We start from the raw sequence: 20,828 nt of genomic DNA, 5'->3' as shown, positions 1-20,828 counted from the left end.
AGGTATCCTCCCAGCCTCCCGAAAGTTTATCAAAATAAAAAAGTCTTTGGTATCAAACAGATTTCAATTCAGGTTCTTTCTCAGCAAATACCTGAGAGCTTCAATCACTCATAAAGAAAGAAGTGAAGATTGACTGTCGCTCACGCTTCTTTCCTTGGTTTTCAGTATCGACTCTTGTCTACTTGTTTGCACTGGCTGTAGGGATCATCTTCTGCAGTTTTCCAGTCACTGTCATCTACCCATTGGCAGCGATTGGGAGGAGGTTGGGAGCCACCAAGCTCGGCCCCAAATTTCCAGCGAGTTGTGTGCTGCTCAGGCCGGCTAGATAGAGGTTTGCCTACTCCTGATCTAGGGAACCTTTTGGTGGTTCCGAATTCCTCCTCTCCCCCATCCTCCATGCTACTTGGCAGTGGTCTTCCGCCTTGGGGACCCTTCTGTGGTTTTTCTTTTCAGCGCCTTACACATTGGTCCTCACTCTCGTCTCCTGTCGCTTTCTATATGGTTCTCCACATGATCATTCCTCCTCCCTAATCTGATCTTCCAGATGTGTGATGTATCTTGGAATTGTCCCTACGCTAAGCCTTACTTGGGTATTATTTTGTTCACCCTCCTTCCTTCGATGTTGCTCTGCACTCTTCACTGTCTCCACCTTCTTCATATTCCCCTCTGTAATTTTTACTCCCTCAGTCCTTAAGCATCCTCGCCACCCACTTATAAGGAGCCAGCTCCACACCAGAAATCAGACGTATACAAGTGTGAGTCTTTTCCCATTTGGGAATGGAATTGGTTGCTTTCCAGTAAGGCATGGTCTAACCGTGACTAAGGTGACTCGTTCCCGGGTTTCGGTTGCTCCGCAGACAGAATGTTCGTAGAGTTGGTCTGCATTTTTGATTGACACCATGTGTGGACGGAAGACGACCACCACACAAGAACCCTCTCTGTGCCCATTTTCGACTAAACATTTGCCAGTAAGTGATGATTCCCAGTGCAAGGCTAATGCTATTTCTCAGTATGTGAGTGCATCACTGTGGGGTAATGGGAATAATATAATAACAAAACAGAGGAGCCGTGCGTTGGATGACTGGATCTGCAGTATGAGCGAGACGATAGGGGGACATGATTTAAAATGGGGATATTAAATTGTTTCTCACTCTGCTAGACTTTTTAGGTTGCCCATACCCACATTTCTCAGAAACCCACAACGTATCAATCCCCTTGGCTCTTTCAATTTCCTCTCACATTTTACGGATGTTTCTACCCTCATTGCATTGACCCTTGACAGACTCTAAACCATGGGCCGCTTGCATTCCAAGGTTTACAAAACACCACCAAACTCGATACTCCGAAAGCCCATTGAGGGCCCTGAGTGGGCCTGAGGATGTGATCGGGGTTAGCCAGTAATCTTTAGACTAGAAACTTATCTGGCTATGTGATCGAATTAAGATGGGATTGGCTTCCCTGTGTCCTAACAACCTCGTTTTGCTTCACAAGGCTTTGAGGATGTCGCCCAGATAATTTTTAGCTGGTCTCACCCAATGGCCAAACTGCTGGCATTGTCTCTTCAAAAGTAGCATCCTCAGTTACATGATAGTTATCCTGCACTAGGATTAATATCATGTAAATACATCCTTCTATTTGTTGACCTTGTGATTGCCATTATTGCAGTCTATTGACAGGTGTTCTAGGTCTAGCAACAGCCCAAGTTAACCATTTGTCTTGATGGTGAATCTGTTTTGGAGCACATTCATTTGTCTTTCAACCCCTTTTTCCTCTGCTTTGGCCTAAACACTGCCCTGATTCTTGCCCGTTCTCAGTCTACTTAGCAATCCCACGGCACAAAGAGCATTCCCTCCCTGGTGATGCAGTGGAATATACCCAAACCATTCCCACGGGTCATTCTGTTTTCTAATGGTAGCCAAGTAATCTTGACATGTGGATTTCGGTCCCACTCCACCACCTCATGTACTTTTCCTTCCTTCTTCCTCTCCCCTTATTTAAGGTAAGTTCTGTGGTCTGCTAAGATCAGGTGCTCCAGTAAACTTCTGCTTTCCCACAATTACCTGAGTTTAACCTATTGCCACCTGTTAATCCAACTAGGAAAGCAGGTGGAAAGTGGTGTCATACCTGCATATGACTCCCAGAGGAGTACAGCAACTGCCTACGAGGGGCCCCGTCTCCAAAACATCCCAGGAATCGCCACTGGTGTGCTTGCAGCACCCAATGACTACTCGGACAGCAGCGATTGGGGTGTTTTCTCAACATGTAGCCTACATCTTAAAGGCCATTCTAACGCGGAAGTGTTTACCGGGCATCCACATAATAGCCATTTGTGGGATTCCAGTGCAGACCTTTGAGTACTCTATTGTCCTGCAGCCTCAAAGACTCCCTCCCCACCCACAGGGCTGTGAGGTAGCCTTACTGTATCCCAAAATGCCATTCAAGCAACAAGTGTGCTATAACCTGTGCGAGGACCGTAATTTAACACATATAGCCCCTTGCACAAATAGACTGAGCTGTGCAGCGACTGCACTGACACACAATATGGGCCCGATTCATCATAACATTCTTTGCACTGGTTCAAAGTGACTTTGCACTACCGGCACAAACCATGATTCATGGAACTGTACAAAGTGTATTTTTGCAGTGCACAGTCAGTGCAAAGACTTAACACTGACTTTGTACTGCAGAAATACACTTTGCACAGTTCCATGAATCATTGTGTCGGCAGTGCAAAGTCACTTTTCAGCAGTGCAAAGTCACTTTGAACCGTGCAAAAAATTCCATGAATTGGGGCCTATATCACAATGCATTATCTGAAAATTCCACTATTTGATGTTGTTGGCTTCATTCATCCTGAATCCGTGCTTGGTTTGGTCCACGTTGGGATTTGCCCTCTAGATTTGTCAGACTGATGTTGTGATTTGCAGGGGCACTCTGGTGGAATTACGGTTTTGTCAAGTAATTGTTATTTTCCCTTTCTTGGAGATACCACTTTACTTTGTATCTTGAAGCTTACTGGGTATGACTGAAGACCTTACATCTCCCACTGTCTGCAGGACGCACCACTTTGTGTGCTTGTAGCCTCCAACCATCTTACCTAAAGGCTAAATGCCGTTCACCCTCTCTTACCTTCTTCCGTTTTCCCTGTGTGGTTATGATTATTATGGTATTTATTGAGTGTGGACCTAGCATCAAGAAGCAGCAGAGTGCTTTACAGATGTATACAACAATACAGATACACAACAGAGCGCTTTACAGAGGTATACAGCAGTGCTGTTGCACAATGGAGTGCTTTTCAGAGGTAACAACAGAACAGATATACAGCAGGGACTAGGATACAGAGGGGCACAAAGAAAGGGTACAGCTGTACAGGATAGTGGGGAGGACAGCATCTAGCAAGGCAGGAGGCACGCGGGCGCCGTGATGGCCTAGCTGTTGTGGAGGAGAGACTCTTGATTTATGGTGGTTCTTGATTTATTTTCTGAATTGTAGGAGCATGGGGGCGAGCCTGATGCTGACAGGGAGGAGATTCCATAGTATTTGGGCAGGGAAGGCTTGTTTTCTGATCCTTTCCTTTTTGCAGTGGCGGATTTCAAGTCTGCATGTGTCCTGGCTTCTGGTGGTGCGCTGTCCACCAGAGATGCTGAGTTTCTCCACAAGATATCTGGGTGACTTGAGGGCAACTTCCTTATAAATGATGCAGCAAGACTTGAAGGTGATTATTGCATGCAGTGGGAGTCAATGAAGGTTGATGAGGGCCGTGGTGATGTGGTCGTATCTGCGTACACTCTTGATGGACACGTGTGGCTGTGTGTAGGAAACTTCTCAGGGGCACAAGGGAGGACAACGGGAGGCTTTCATGGGAGTCATTGCAGCAATCCAGCTGGGATATGACCGGTGCTTGAACAGTGGATATAAAGCTGTCTGGAGGCAGGAAGGGCTTGACTTTCTGCAGGATAGAGGGCTGATTCCAAGCTATCTGAGTTTTCTAAACTATGTGTGTCTTGAAGGAGAGGTGTTTGTCTCTGTGGAACCTGAGGGACTTGGTGCCGAAGGTGACCTCAGGTGTGAAGTGTTGATAGCCAGGTCTCTATGTTTGGGTGTTCTGTATTGTTGGAGAGGAGTAGGAATTCGCTCTTGGGGGGGATGAGCTTCAAGTATGCACTTGACATCCAAGTCTGGATCAGTGAGAGCCAGGTTTTGAGCCTGTGGATCCCCTTGATGGAGTCAATCTTGAGGTATAGCTGTGTGTCGTTAGCATTTTGGTGGATGCTGTGTGTGGCTAGGAGGGTTCTCAGTGGCTCCATGTATGGATTGAAGATCACTGGGGAGAGGGTGGAACCCTGCAGGACTCCACAGGTGACAGGTAGCATTGGTGATCTAGAGGAGTGCATCTGGACAAACTGCTGGCAGTTGGCGAGGTAGGATCTGAACCAGCGTAGGACAAGGTCACTGGGCCGATGTAGGGTGTCCATGAGCACCTGGTGGTCTACTGTGTTGAAAGCGGCCGAGGTCGAGTAGAACCAGGAGGCAGGGGTGCCATCGTCAAGGATGTTGAGGGCATCGTCGACCACCTGTAACGTTGCCGTGTCTGTGCTTCATCTGGGTCTGAATGTGGATTGATATGTTTGGAGGACAGGGGAGTTGCTAGCTCTGGAAAAGACCTGGGGCTACGCTGATGTCGGAAATGTTGGGACTGGGGGCTAGCTAGTCTTTTGGCTGTAGCTCCTGAGATTCTATCCGGGGCTACAACCAAAAGATCAGGGGCTATAGCCCCCTTAGCCCCCCCTAGCAACGCCCCTGTTGGAGGAGATTGCTGGCGTTGATGTGTTGCTCCAGTTGCACGGCTACTTCTCAATGATCTTACATAGGAAGGGAAGGTGGCTGATGGGGCAATAGTGACCTAGGTTTTCAGGATCCAGAGTGGGTTTCTTTAGTAGAGGAAGGATTTTTTCTGTCTTTAGGGTCGATAGGAAGGTGCCTTGAGTTAGGGATCTATTGATGATCTCCATATAGGGAAGGAGAGCTTCTGCGGGGAGGGTCTTGAGGATGGATGCTGGGAGAATGTCATCACTATGCAATGTGGCTTTGAGGGCAGCCAGGGTTCCTACCAGGTCCTCTGTAGACAGTGTCTTAAATGTTCTCAAGGGTGTGGAGATTTTGTAATGAGGGGCGTGAGGTGGGTCTGTGGATGCAGAGCTGGTGTCTATGTGCTGGCAAATCTTGCTGATTTTGTCGATGAAGACGTTGTTGATGGTGGTGGATTTTTCGATGGAGTGTGGTATGGCAGGGTCAGGTAGCGGGTTGACGCAGTGCTTCACTGCTTTGGAGAGGGCTCTGCTTTTGTTGTCAGCTTCTGCTATGGTATTCTGATAGTAGGAGGCCTTGGCTGTGTTGATTCGTTGTTGGTGGGTTGCTCGGAGATCCTTTTCGGAGCGCCTGGTCGGATCCGGTTCTGGAGCAGCACCAGGTTTTCTCTTGTTTCTTGATCACTCTTTTGCTGAGGTTGAGTTCCTGCGTGTACCAGGTGGCTGAGGGTTTCAGTTTGCAGGTGCGCTGTTTCAGAGGCGTGTGTCGGTCGATAGCGGCTGAGAGGGTGGCATTGAGTGCTCCCAATAGAAGGTAACAGTTTGGTTAGGGGTGTTTGGTCCATGTGAGGTGGAGGTTGGCGAGGTCTTCCATGAGGGCTTACACTGGAAAGTTCTTGAAGGACCTGGTGGTTTGTCTGATGGTTTCTGCTAGCAGCGCTTGACTGGGGTGGCGTGCAGGATATTGAAAGGCATGGCCAGGTGGCCAGACCAGTCAAGTGGGAGTCGAGAGCTCTAGTGGAGAGAAGGCAATGCACTGATGATTAGGTTGAGGATGTGTCACGGCTCGCTCTCTTCGCTCCCGTTCTCGCTCCCTTCGTTCCCGTCCCCGCCACTTGGGGGCATGTTCTGGGGTTTATTCCTTACTGGACATTTCCTTCGAACCCTATGCTACAGTGTTCTGATGAATTGGGAGCGTTAAAACCTTATTTTCCCAGTTACTTCCCTTCCGGATCCATTCCTGGTTTTTGGCAGCCAGCATGCTATTTAAATCAAATGACTATGTTTCCCAGAATGCCTTGGCTCACTGTTTCACCTCCTGCTTCCCAGAATGCCTGGCTCACTGCATCATCTCCTCCCTTGCAGCACAACGCTGGGAGGAGGATAGGCAACACCTGTGGCTGCAGGTGCAGCAGGCGGCACGCCTGAGGGGTGTGCTCGTTAAGCAGCTTTAAAAGCCTCAGTTTGCTTCAGTCCGGCGCTGGTCATTGTAGCAGTGTTCCTGTTGTGACTAGTCCCTGTTTCCTGTACTTAGTTTCTGTGCCTTGTACCTAGTTCCAGTTCCCTGTTCATAGATATTGAGCCAAGTATCTATTTCCAGTTCCTTGTTCCTAGTTTCTGTGCCTTGTACCTAGTTCCAGTTCCTTGTTCATAGATATTGTGCCAAGTATCTAGTTCCAGTTCCTTGTTCCTAGTTCCATGCCTTGTACCTAGTTCCTGTTCCTAGCTTTCTGCCCAGTTACTAGTTCCTGTATCTTGTTCCTCTGTCCTGGATTTCGGATGTATGCGCTTATTTGATTTATGCTTTCTGAATTTCCCTTTCTGTCTTCCTCTGTCTGCAGACAGCCTTTCTCTGTACTTTACTATTTGATGCAGCCCAGTTTGCCGGTGTTTTCTGTCCCTTTATGCTGTCCTGGTTACTGAAAAGCATGATGTATTAATATTTACTTTCGTAGAATTAGTTACTGCCTTTTCTCCTTGGATTGGGTGGGAAAGGTTTCCTTTTGTGATATCATTTTCCCTGCTCCTGATCCTACTTTATTGAGATTCCACTCCATGTTTTCCATTGCACTTCTGCATTCATTTTGCATTGATTATTAGGTGTGGGTTTGTTGTTACAAGTTCCAGAGTGTTTCCCTTTTAGTTTTCCTCACGATTTATTATCACAATTCAGACTTGCCTTTTACTAGGGTTTATGTATTTTGTTATCTTTAACCCTTTGCTTTTACAGCCTTCTGGGTCCCTGTTTGATCTACAGGGTTCGTGAAATTACTGACATTCAAGTGGTCTTTCCGGTCCTCGTGAGTACTGTTTATAATTTCCTTATTCAGTATTCTACAGATTGTCAGTTCACAGAATCTGTCCTTGCTTGCCCGCTACGTGGGTTTAGCGCTGTCAGTATCTGTAAGAGCATAGTGGGTAAAGAGTTTGCCGACTTTCCTTTCAGTCATAAGGAGGTCCTAAGTGTTTACCCCACATCCCTTTTCCTATATTGGTAATACTGTTTTACCTTATTGACGTTCCTTGGTTTTACATATATACACAAGACTTGGGTATTATATACACGTTGTTAGATTCAGAGTTGTTCACAGTGCAACTGTGTGCATTTTCCCTTTTGCCATAGTATGCCTTCTTCCTTTCTTAACAGAATGACCAGCCATTCTTCCCGTTTGTATACGGCCAGATCAAGAAAGAAGGGTAGCAAGGCTACTAAAAAATGTGTACAGAAAGTTTTGACTACGTTTGCCTGTGATAATCAAAACACTGATCCAGACTTAAATGAACTCCTTGACACAAATGGGTATTTACGTGCAAAATATTATACCCATCGCCTGGCCCATCATACATTGCCTGATCCTAATTCTGTTTTTAATTTTGATCCAGATATGTCCGCACAAGCCTTAGCAGCGGAAAATAAAACACTGTTAGATTTACTAAATATGAGTACATCTGTTGTTGAACCCCATGATTCCGGTTGTGCTTTACCTCAGATTGAACAGTTTCATGATTCAAACATAAAGAATGAAGGGGTTCATTACATAACTTCTGTTTTCAGCCCTCAGCCAACTGCTTACTCCTCTGCACAAGTACTTACTGTAGTCCCTAATGTCAAGAGGTCTGATGTCAGTAGTTTACTTAAGGGTAACACAGACCAAGTCGGTAAGCGAGAGTATAGATCACAAGACCTGCAAGCAGTAAATGACGATGTACAATCAGTACACGTCCAGATGACTAGGGCAGGTTCCAGCCCCGATGCCACCATGCCTTCCCTTGTGACTACTGATAGGGATGTACAGTTAAGCCTGGGCATGTTAAGAGTTGAATTTGAGGAATTAAGACGAGAATACATCAGTTTACTAGAGGAGAATAAAACTTTACGATTTTTTCTGACTACACCTCAAACTTTATCCGTTGATGAAGTGAATACTGTTCAATCTCTGAGTGAGGAGGTTTTAGTAGGTCATGATACTTGTCAATATGAAAAACCTATTGGGAGTGAAAGTCCTCTTTCTTGCACAGCACTTATTCAGAGCACAGATTCTGACAATTGTTCTACCGTTTGTCAGGAATTGCTGTTAGTAGAAGATTTACAAGTCACTCCTTTGCCTAAGAATTCCTCTGTAGCAGTCAGTCATAATTCAGAGTTTGAACACATACATGCTTCTGTATTCCAAACACAATCCACAATGGTTGCGTACACAGAATCAGTCATTACTGTAGGCTTAGGTTCAGCCCTTGATCCAGCTGCTGAGACTGAAGTAAACATTCAAGCTGATGTGGAAAACGATGCTACCTCTGTGTTCACTCCTCCTTCTGCCAATTTTTGTCACAATGAACAATCAAAGACAGTACATAATTCTTGTTTTGATGGACTCATTCCACAGTATACTAAAACAAGGACCAGGCAAGCGATTCCTGAACTGTTGATTGATAATCTGCCACCTTCAGAAGTTAAGACAAAGGAATGGACACTTGACGAAATCCTGATTAACAGAGACTTTGGAAATGACTCTGTGTCATCCACTAAGGAAAGGTACGGCATGGGTCCAGCTCAGTCTTTGGTTAATGGTGTCATGGAGTCAACCGCCCTAAAGGTGCTTTCCATTCCTGAGCCACAAATATGTCTGTCGACTTCTGGGACTTCAGTCTGTCCTTCTACAACTATTGACTCTTCGACTACCCAGTCCACGGCTCTGCAGTCATCATTGTCAAACGTGTCTTCAATCAATGAACAATTGCTATGTCTGCCAGTCACTCAAGAGCCTTCACCATGTACGTGGTCAGAGCCAAAGACCTTGACAAATTTGTCTTCAGCTAACGAGACGGCTCCAGCTTGCATGCCCTCAGCCTCTGAATTTCCTCTGGCATGCCAGTTTTCAGATACAGTGACTCATCCAGCAGTTTATCCTTCAGCCATGAAGCCTCCGGTAGCACGTCCTGAGTGCCTGTCTCCGGTCCCAGAGCCTACTGCTAGTTTGGCTTCAGTTCATGAAAGACCTGTATCCTGCTCAGCCTCGCTGCCAATATCGGAGGTGAACCTGTCTGCTCTGTTTGATCATGTTGCAGATTCATCTACTTCAGAGCTACCTTCTAAATCCCAGCCATTTATTACGGATGAACATCCAATCTGCCCATCCAATGCTTCAGGAGGATCACCAGAAGGCCTGCCTTTTACACAAGCTAATTCCCCCAACTGCTTGTCTGTAGAATTAGCACCTCCCGCATATGCTACATCTGAGTCTGAGACTTCTGCCAAAAACATCAAGCTGGTTCACGACTTGGGAGAGCCTTACATGCAAGGCCGTTGGACTTGCCTGGAGTGTTACAAGAGGGTGACGGGTACCATCAGCCATGGCCTAGACATCGAACAAGCAGCCAACCAGGATAACGGGCCGGACGGTTCACATTTGGGGGCCGGTTTGGATAAGCCGCTTGACAGCCCTTTTGTTGCCGGATCTCACATGAGCCTGAAGGAAGGGACGGGCACGGTTCCCCAACTGCTGCACCATTCGGGTGCTAGTAGCCAAAGGGAGGATATGACTGCTGCAGTTCAAGATGTACCTGTTATTGCTCCAGCTGCGAGTGTGCCTGATGTACCAAGTACTGCGTCTATCACTCCTATCGGTATGCCAAACGTCCCTGCGGTTGTATCCCACGTGCAACAAGGTGGCCATATGACTGACATCAGGAATGCCAGCCTTGTACAACCCATTGGACTTCCAGGCCCCCAAGGTGTGGAACAAATGCAATCAAACCTTGGTCACCCTCAACCACAGGCCTTGAACCAGTCACCACCTTCTTTGTCTGAACATGAACATTGTCTGAAATCCGCTGTTTTCTCACCTCCTGTGTGTTCGCTCTCAGCAGGGGGGCTACCAGAGCATCTATCATTGTCCAAAGCATGCACCAGCCAGCCTCCCTCCTCAATGATGTATGAGTGTTCGCTCCCAGAGACTGAGCTTCCTGGACTTTCCAACTCTGCTTCGGGTCCTGCAAGTCCTTCATGCCTTTCTTCAACCCATGAGTCCTTTCCTCACCGAAAACCTGCCTATGACTCTTATAGACTGCAGCCTGATTCTATTCATTCCAGTCCTTCTGCTTCTGCCCGTGGATCATTGTTTTCGTCAGTGCCACCTCCAAAGACAAAGCGCTCCAGTCATGGAAGGAAGATGTTTTGTGCGAGTAACGGCCGCCTGGAGTCGGCCGTGGGAGGGGGTATAGTGTCACGGCTCGCTCTCTTCGCTCCCGTTCTCGCTCCCTTCGTTCCCGTCCCCGCCACTTGGGGGCATGTTCTGGGGTTTATTCCTTACTGGACATTTCCTTCGAACCCTATGCTACAGTGTTCTGATGAATTGGGAGCGTTAAAACCTTATTTTCCCAGTTACTTCCCTTCCGGATCCATTCCTGGTTTTTGGCAGCCAGCATGCTATTTAAATCAAATGACTATGTTTCCCAGAATGCCTTGGCTCACTGTTTCACCTCCTGCTTCCCAGAATGCCTGGCTCACTGCTTCATCTCCTCCCTGGCATCCGGCATGCTACTTAAATCAAATGACTATGCTTCCCAGAATGCCTTGGCTCACTGCTTCACCTCCTGCTTCCCAGAATGCCTGGCTCACTGCATCATCTCCTCCCTTGCAGCACAACGCTGGGAGGAGGATAGGCAACACCTGTGGCTGCAGGTGCAGCAGGCGGCACGCCTGAGGGGTGTGCTCGTTAAGCAGCTTTAAAAGCCTCAGTTTGCTTCAGTCCGGCGCTGGTCATTGTAGCAGTGTTCCTGTTGTGACTAGTCCCTGTTTCCTGTACTTAGTTTCTGTGCCTTGTACCTAGTTCCAGTTCCCTGTTCATAGATATTGAGCCAAGTATCTATTTCCAGTTCCTTGTTCCTAGTTTCTGTGCCTTGTACCTAGTTCCAGTTCCTTGTTCATAGATATTGTGCCAAGTATCTAGTTCCAGTTCCTTGTTCCTAGTTCCATGCCTTGTACCTAGTTCCTGTTCCTAGCTTTGTGCCCAGTTACTAGTTCCTGTATCTTGTTCCTCTGTCCTGGATTTCGGATTTATGCGCTTATTTGATTTATGCTTTCTGAATTTCCCTTTCTGTCTTCCTCTGTCTGCAGACAGCCTTTCTCTGTACTTTACTATTTGATGCAGCCCAGTTTGCCGGTGTTTTCTGTCCCTTTATGCTGTCCTGGTTACTGAAAAGCATGATGTATTATTATTTACTTTCGTAGAATTAGTTACTGCCTTTTCTCCTTGGATTGGGTGGGAAAGGTTTCCTTTTGTGATATCATTTTCCCTGCTCCTGATCCAACTTATTGAGATTCCACTCCATGTTTTCCATTGCACTTCTGCATTCATTTTCCATTGATTATTAGGTGTGGGTTTGTTGTTACAAGTTCCAGAGTGTTCCCCTTTTAGTTTTCCTCACGATTTTTCCATTGCACTTCTGCATTCATTTTCCATTGATTATTAGGTGTGGGTTTGTTGTTACAAGTTCCAGAGTGTTCCCCTTTTAGTTTTCCTCACGATTTATCCATTGCACTTCTGCATTCATTTTCCATTGATTATTAGGTGTGGGTTTGTTGTTACAAGTTCCAGAGTGCTCCCCTTTTAGTTTTCCTCACGATTTATTATCACAATTCAGACTTGCCTTTTACTAGGGTTTATGTATTTTGTTATCTTTAACCCTTTGCTTTTACAGCCTTCTGGGTCCCTGTTTGATCTACAGGGTTCGTGAAATTACTGACATTCAAGTGGTCTTTCCGGTCCTCGTGAGTACTGTTTATAATTTCCTTATTCAGTATTCTACAGATTGTCAGTTCACAGAATCTGTCCTTGCTTGCCCGCTACGTGGGTTTAGCGCTGTCAGTATCTGTAAGAGCATAGTGGGTAAAGAGTTTGCCGACTTTCCTTTCAGTCATAAGGAGGTCCTAAGTGTTTACCCCACATCCCTTTTCCTATATTGGTAATACTGTTTTACCTTATTGACGTTCCTGGGTTTTACATATATACACAAGACTTGGGTATTATATACACGTTGTTAGATTCAGAGTTGTTCACAGTGCAACTGTGTGCATTTTCCCTTTTGCCATAGTATGCCTTCTTCCTTTCTTAACAGGATGTTACCTTTCTCGTGCATTGGGCCTTTCATGTTCTGTGTGAGGCTGAGGGTGTGCTCCCCTCATTTACACTTACAAAGCTAACTCTTGTCTCTATCACATCTGACAGTTGGCATGGCAGTCCCCGACTAATTCCCTGGGGATTGGCAGTTGTCACTTAAAAAGTTTAATTGGGAATCAAGCATACATACCTCAAGGGGCAAGCCTGAGAACGTCTCGGGTCCATCACACAACCACTGTTAGACTGATTCTGGTACCACCTTCCAAGTACTGAAAACTGCTAACTGGTATCACAAGAAGTTCCATTTCCTTTCTTTCTGATCAGCATTCCATCTCGTCCACTGCCAATGATTACATATGTACCCCTACTAGAACAATCACATTGCCTCTCCCTCACCCTTTTGTATCTTTACAATTGTTAGCTTGTTTTCCTATCCTTACTCCCACTTTTCCCTTCCTTTCCCTTTTCCATTCTTCCACAGGCCAAGGTTTGGTTACCCCGGGCACAGGCAGAATATGCCATTGTCCAGACAAGCCCCGGCACCATAAGACCAATCCTTCTTGCTAAAGAGCCTGCTTCCTAGCACTCTACACTACTGCATCACCTTGTTTTCCTCTCTCCCTACCTTTCACGGGCAACCCTACAGCACTTTTCCATAACCCGTCCATCCTTAATTCAGGACTTTCTCCACCATCCCGTTCCCATGTCATTCTGTCCTGTCCTCGTCCCTGGTTTATATTTCCACTTTTCCCTGCAACATCTGGTCTTCAAGTCACATTCTCTTACCCCATTGTAAAGGACCCATGTTTTCCGCTCTCCGTTATCAGTGGCAAATTCTGTAAGCGTTTGTGTGCCAAAAATGAACTGCTTTGCCTGTGATTTTTATTAATAAATAAATAATAAGTAACAGTGGTAATGGATGTAGTATAAGACATGTAACATAACATATTTGGTCTAAAATGCTGCAACTGTACATCTGCATCTAGGAAGCACTTGTACTGCCTGCTTCCGATGCTTTAATTCACTTCAGTCTCCTTTCCCTTTCGGCGGGGCTTGACCTGGAACCTGGTTACCTTACTAACGTGTTACCATGCTACTAGCACACAAACGAGATGCCTAAGTACTGCCTCTAAAGGAAATGTTGGGCATCTGCAGCCCAGAGTACTTTTTGGTGGGTGTCTCCCCATGGAGCTCTGTTTCATTCCCTTTTTACATAAATCTGACTGGAGGACATTTTTCAGATTATTTAAAATGTGCCAATTCCATCCTCCCTACGGAACCTGTATTAAAGTGGTGACTGATATGTAATGCAGTAGGTTGATTTCTGATCCTCCTTCACTGAAACCTCTTTACCTTCACTCTCCACCACCTCTCTGTGCAGAATGGGATTACCATAATAAATGCTCTCGGACCCAAATAACCGGACAAACTCAAAGACTATGGCAACATACTACTTTGTTATTAGTTCAATATAAGTAGGGAAACCTGGCGAACAACAAATCGTAGTTCACCCACTCTTGATTGCATTTCAGTTACACAAAGGCGTTATACCTCGATGTGCATCAGTTATGACGTCACCCAACATGGCAAATAATAAAACCTATCAGACGTAGGGATTGGTTAGGGGAACATATCTGGTTATAGTTTCTATAAGTGTTAGTAACATCATTGGATGCCTCTTATGGTAGGCATGCCTTGAACTTCCCTCTATCTGCGTATAATACAGAGTATAGCAGAATTACAGCAGCGGATTGGCCCCTGCAACACTGTATGTTCACCATTGCATAGTCTCTCATGATTAGTTGACATTCTCTCCCAACCTTGGACATTCGACTTGTTAGCAGCATGTAAGCAAAACGAACCCACGGTGCAGAGAATAGTGTCAGACAACTGCAACTCTCATCAGCCAAGTCTTCTTCTTTGTACTTGACCTTGCTGGTTCTCTTCTCTGGAACTTTAAGGGGAGTTAAGGTACATCGTTAGCTTCTTTGAATAGATCTTGTTTTCTGGTCTATAACACGCGTGAACAGACCATGATTTTGTCCATCTCGCCTTTCTATTTAGTGCTATGTGATTCAATTATCCTAGGTGTCATGAGACTTGGTTGCTCCGTCTCACATATGTTTTCTGCTTCTTTAATTGTTCAATACTTGGCATTCACAAATGTTCGCTCATTTACTTAATCTAAGAGAAATATGTCCTGCACATTTTGCTTATCCTCGTTGACTCCCTTTGTACTCTGCAATTGCTTCTTGTGGTGGCTTCCTTGATCTCTGGCCAACAGCTATTCTTTGTTCATGCATAAATTCACTTTGAGTGTCTGTCAGCTCTGTAGCCTTGGTCTCTCTCCTTCGAGCTTTTTGCTTACTATTATTCAGAGCCGACGTCCATCTTTTCAACACGGCCGCTTTACCCGTTTTATATTTTCTACAGCAGCAAGCTTCTATGCGACTCATCTACTTTGCGTTTCTGCATATATACATTTACTACACATCTGGTTACTTATCTTCTGTGTATATAGGGTTTCTTCGCATGTGTATGTAGGCTTACTCTTGTGTCTTTAGTTACATCTTCATTCTTTAAGTATCCATCTATCGTTTCAGTGCCTCATCGTGTCTTCTCCTTATGACATCACTTTGCACCTGTCAGATTTTAGTATCCAGTAATTTTAATGAATGAAAAATAAAGAATTACATTTTAACAAATCTTTAAAATGTATATATGTGGGGTTGGGGTAAGAGGTTACATTTGGTAGGGAGGGGGATGCGGTAAGGTTTTAAACATGGGGAAACAGGAAGCATTGTTTTTCTTTCGTTAACATGTCATTCTTTCTTTTTTAATTTATTAAAATCACATAGATCCCAGATTTCCTTTGCAGCTCTTTGATATGCAGTGATGTCTGCAGATTTCCTGATACCACTTCAGTTCGTGGGTACATTCGGTACGGTTGTCTGAGTGCATAACGTCTCTCATATACTCAATGATGTCTTGGAATGATACCTGGTGTCACGCACAGTGTCCTCTTGCTCTTCATCCAATATGTCAGAGGTGAGAGGGCAGGTTCTATCAATGACGTACCCTTCTGCTTCTCTACATCTCATTCTTAATCTACTAAACCCACTTTGTTCTATCAACTGGCCTTGTCGGATAATCTGAGCACTAGACAAAAATGTCCTAATATTAGAATAAAATCCCCTTCATTGTGATCCTGTGTGTGTAGAGGACAGGTAAACACTTATCTACATTCTCTTTCCTTAAGCGTACATATAAGTCATCAAATTGTATTCGGAAAAATTGTGGAAAAGATCAAGGGCAAGAATGAAAGAAGCACAGTTTTAAATGCGTTGGTCTCCACAGGAATTGGTGCTGGTTTAGAATCCTGTGTTTTGGGTCTGCCCAGACAGCTACTACTTACTCATTGAACTATTTGAATTCAGAAATCCGATCCTACTATCACTCCATAAATTGGTATGGTGTTCTTGATTTAAGGGAACAGACAAAGACCGTTCAGAAAGCTTTTCTGGTGAGACGTTTGTAAAATGTATTATTTAGTAAGGTATGCTTTATATAACATTATTTGGAGGAAAGAAAAGTTGCATATCACAGATGGACAGTGTGCTATGCATAGCAAATCTTTTGGCCAACGTAACTTTTCCTAGCTAAGTCATGAACTTTTAGTAAGGTCATGAATCGTTCTCTACGCTTAGCCCCAATCTACTGACATATACAGCTAAATGGATTTTCCAAATTGATATTATTGACCTGTAGGTGCATAGAAAAAAAGAGGTGCTGTTCTATTGTGCGTTCTGCCAGAATAAAGTAGCAGCCTTTATCGATCTTCCATTATTTCATTACATTTCTTTTAAATTCATTTTTGTGCATCGTGAAAATAGTTACACAATGATTAAATCATACAAAGATTCACTACACTGGAGAAAGCCTCCCCACCCCACACGTATACGAGCCATGCCCCAGGTAATCGCTCAAAAAGTATATATGGTGTAGCAGAAAGTGAACTACGAGCAGTAACATGAAGTATAATATATGTTTGGTTAGTCATGCAATCAAAAAAACAACTAAACTGCATACCATGATATACCAACAGGCAAAGAGTGGCCATTTTAGATGTTCTATTATATAAGGCACTACATCTATTCAAATGCAAGGCTTTTTGACCAGTCATGCGTCTTGTACTGCTCCTATAGAATATGTATGTTTTCTCATATTTTTTCAAAATAATATTTTGTACCATTGTGTTATACATTTTACTAAACTCCAAGGAGCTCATGTTCACGTCTTCATGTAATTTAGCAGCGGGAACGTGTTATGTTTGCACTTTAGCAAAGCCAGGTTCCCACCGTCAAATGTTGCTAATTTTCACTGCAGAGTGCAAAAGGGGAGCGGAAAAAGGCAGCATGCACTATTGTGCACTGCCCTTTTGCACTCTGCCCTGAAAATGAAGGAAACGCTGCCTGCCTTGTCTACATGGCAGGCAATGTTTACACTGGATTCCTATGGCGTCCGTCGGCTTTTTGCTGGTGTAAAAAGCAGGCAGACTCCATAGGAATCCACAGCATTTGCACTGGCATGAAAATCCAAGCCAGCGCAAATGCTGTAGTGTTTGTATGGAAGAGAGAAAGTGGTGGCGGAATCGTAAATTACGATTCACCCCTCCTCTCCGCCATACAAATTACTGAAAATGGGCTGTGACGTAAAGAAAATGCATAATAGCCTTATGCAAGGCTATTACACATTCTGTTTACGGCTCGTACAAATGAGCTCCTAAATGTTTGTAGGTATTTTTGAGTACTTTTTTTATAGCGTCTCAGTGCCCCACTGGCCAAATGTAGACTGTATACATGTATATAATTAGTAACTCCATTTGATTTGTGCAGGTTATCCAATTCTCAACACTAAGGTTTTACTCCGGATTACCAGAAAAGAAGATGCTTGCATCTGGGATTCAGCCGAGCCAGCAAAGCCAGTCCCTAATGATACCACCTCATGTAAGAAGAAATGTTCTTTGAATGTCTTGGGGTCCTGTGGATAGTCTTAAGCAAAAACTGTTTTGTTTGTACAGACTTAAATGTAGAAAGAAACATATTGATTCATCAAAAAGCGTCCCCCTCTCTAGTTATATAGCAGTTTGTTTTATTATTTACCTTTATTTTAAAAAAAAAATGTACATGTCTATTTTCTTTACTATTCCATATGTTTCAAAAGTGTAGTATTTTCCATGTAAAAGATATTCAGCATTTTGACATTTAACATTTTCCATTCAAGATTTTCACATCGATCCTTTTAAGATCATAAATATGGATTTCTTTGTGCACATTTGTCATTTTTCCAGCTATGATTACAGGGCTCCCACTTCCTGCTGCCTTGGACATTTACTTTGATTCGGTTTTCTGTCTCTTTCATTGACCTTTACTGAGTAATATGTCATTGCTTGTACAACTTCATTCCTGCACCAAGATGGCTCTTTAGAGGGGAACGAGTGCGCAATCTAATCAATAAACATACAGGATCACATGTTCCAATGACCCGTAATGTAGATGGAAGCCATAAAAGCCTTTTGTAAGGTTTTCAGGCCTTCCATTGCACGCTCATTTTCAGTCATTTATATGGTGGAGAGGTGGGGCGGAACGCAACTTGCGAACAAAAGCTCTAGCATTTGCGCCAGCATGGATTGTCATGCAGGGGCCAATGCTGGAGATCCCTGTGGGGACCACTTGCTTTATGCACAGCAGAAAGCAGTCGCCCCGATAGGGATACATTGTAGACGCTGCCTGCCGTGCGAGCATTTACAATTAAACACTATCCAACACGCTTGAATTGTAAGCAGGATTCACAATTAAAAGTAAACGCTGCTTCACATGCAATCATGCCAGTCAGCGTTTACTCACTTTTCAGGGCAGAGGGCAAAAGTGCAGGGTAAAAGGAGGTACGCATGCATGTACACCGCCTTTGGCCCTGCACATTTGCACTCCACCATGCAATGATGACATTTTGGCGGCAGAGACCTGGCTACATCTAAGTGCAGACATACCAGGTCCCCTCCGTCAAATTCTGTACTGGAGCAGCAGGAGCCCCACAGAGTCTTTCTAATAATTGCTTACTAAGTAAGTCACTCATTATGTATGGAAGTAACTTTTATTAATTCAAAAGCAATGTGACCGCTTAATCGCAGGGAATATGGACCTCGAAGTGCCAGTGCTACCGGCTTATTACGCGGCCCGTAGTGGAGCAGGAATTTTATTTTCTTTATCGGGTGTCTTGGACAATTAACAAGCGATAGTTTAGAAGGGTATTAGCCAGACCAATAACCTGAAAATACTCTCCAGTACCATTACCGGAGCTCTTTGGAAAATGTTTAACTGACACATTAAAAAAATACACATTTCACCATTTATATCAATTAAAGCCCATTAAAATCCTACTTCTGTGTATGAGCACACCTTTAGCAGAAGACATTTGTGTAACCCATGTCTGTTTTCTGCACAGCTTGTGATCCGTCTGTTCATCCTGACCTTGTATTTCGAATTAAGCAAGAGGACCATTTGCCTTGTGAAGATAAATATGCCTTGAAGGAAGCTGAAATCTGCTCCAGCAAAGGTGAGTTAGATGTTCTGAAGGTGCTTATGATATTGCTGATCATCTGAAAAGGTGTTTTACACCATTAATCTTGCATGTTATGAGTTCTAGTGTTATGCTAAGGTGAGAACTTGTCATAACTTTGCAGGTAATAATCTGCAATCACTCTTCATGTAACCGCCCACTCACAAACTCTATAATCAAGATGGTGGTACTGAAACAGAAGGGCAAGGAAAGACTCGTTTTCGAGATATTATCAAAATTCCTTGGACAACATCAGTACCTATTAGCATGCCACAACTCAACTTCATGATACACCCTAGTGGCGCGTTGCACTGAGCGCGGCCTTCTTCTGTGGCAGCAAATTATCACGGTAACAAATCATTCAAGAAATGTTGGAAACCTAGAGAATCTCTGTTGGGTCAAGGACACAGCCTAGCCCTGTTCGAACTGGTAACTTAATTTGCTGTGTTTATTTTCTGCTCTAATTGTGATTATCTTCTATTGGAGCACCTCTGTTGCTTTTCTTATTGTAACCATGATGTTCTGTACAAAGTTAATAAAGAGTTGACTACAAAAAAAGATCAGATCATAGAGCTATACTTCACTGACGATGTCTTAAAGCTGTGTTTGCTAACATAACCCTCTGATGTCCTGCTAAGTTGCATAATAATGGACCTTTGCTCACCTTTATCGCAATGGGCTTTGGTGGGATAAATCTATTGTGTCCACAACTTGCCCTAAACAAGACCCTTGCACTTCCAGGATAGCTAGGCGAGGCGCCTCTAAAAAACTGTCCACACAATTGATGTCTGTTAAATCCGTGGCACCGATATCTGGAAAATGTAAGGAGATCTTTCAAAAGAAAAATCTGGGCATGGGGGCTCTTTAAGCCTTCTTACTACTTCTGTAGTTTTTTCTTCATTGGCGATCATTTCAAGGCGTTATGTATCCGGGTCTTTGTTATTCTGTACTTAAGATGGTGTAGGAAGCCCTTTTCTTCAGGGTCCATAAATGTGCTTCCTTTAATGTTAAACCTTGGTCTTATCTTAGATCAACGGATTACTTATTAGCACCTGGGGAGAAGGGGCCAGCCAATCAGGTCACATTGAACGTTGGCTGAATCTTATGATCCAAGCCCACGTTCTATCCTGTGGCTGTTACTTTTCAACTCAAGTGCCCTCCACTCTGCCATGTCGTGGTGCGATTGCAGGTTCCCCCACTACCTGCTCTCTCCGAAATCTCCTACTGCCAACCCACTCCCTCCTAAATCTTCTCTCCTAACCCTTCCCCTGCCCTGCACTTTCCTTCACCGCTGTCATTTGCTCACCGGCTCCATCACGCTCTGCCTCCAGCCAGTCCTAGAACTGCGCAGAGCCCGTCTTCCATTTCTTTGATGGCTCCACTGCGATCTGCATACATGCTGCATAGCAGTTTTTTTTTATTTAATGAACTTGCTTTTAGCACCTCGGATCTCAGCCCCAGGGTGCTAATAGCAATAACACCCACGGGGGCTGGATCTACCTGGTAATGTCACTGGGGTCCAGGGTTAAGACCTTTGCTTAACCTGGGCCTATAACTTGGGCACTTTACGCCTGCTCCCGGAGATGTTATTGCTATAACAATAGCTTGTGCAGAACCTAGCATCTAGGGACTAGATAGGACTCCGCCTTAATGTATTCATCCTTCTCACCATTTACACATCTCTTTCACTCTGTCCTGTGGCAGTGATAAACCTTCACCTTGGCATCTGTTGCTCATATTTTGTCATCCCATGGAATACTAAAAAAGGGCCAGGAGCGTCTGA

General features: G+C 44.5%; 1 protein-coding gene across 4 annotated transcripts in view; it reads left to right on the top strand.

Moving 5' to 3' along the window:
- Positions 1-20,828, top strand: part of LOC138527188 (zinc finger protein 567-like) — a 285,058-nt gene that overhangs the window by 157,202 nt on the left and 107,028 nt on the right. For all 4 annotated transcript variants that reach the window (XM_069638297.1, XM_069638298.1, XM_069638296.1 and 1 more), the window contains exons 3-4: positions 17,323-17,433; positions 18,932-19,042. In XM_069638297.1, coding sequence (XP_069494398.1) covers positions 17,323-17,433; positions 18,932-19,042 — 222 coding nt within the window. The remainder of the gene's footprint in view (positions 1-17,322; positions 17,434-18,931; positions 19,043-20,828) is intronic.

This window comes from Ambystoma mexicanum, chromosome 1q (genome assembly GCF_040938575.1).
Source record: "Ambystoma mexicanum isolate Mex_15411 chromosome 1q, UKY_AmexF1_1, whole genome shotgun sequence".
In the NCBI taxonomy this organism is placed as follows: Eukaryota; Metazoa; Chordata; class Amphibia; order Caudata; family Ambystomatidae; genus Ambystoma; species Ambystoma mexicanum.
The sequence above is the reverse complement of the archived record's forward strand: the minus strand, read 5'-3'. Positions and strand labels throughout refer to the sequence as shown.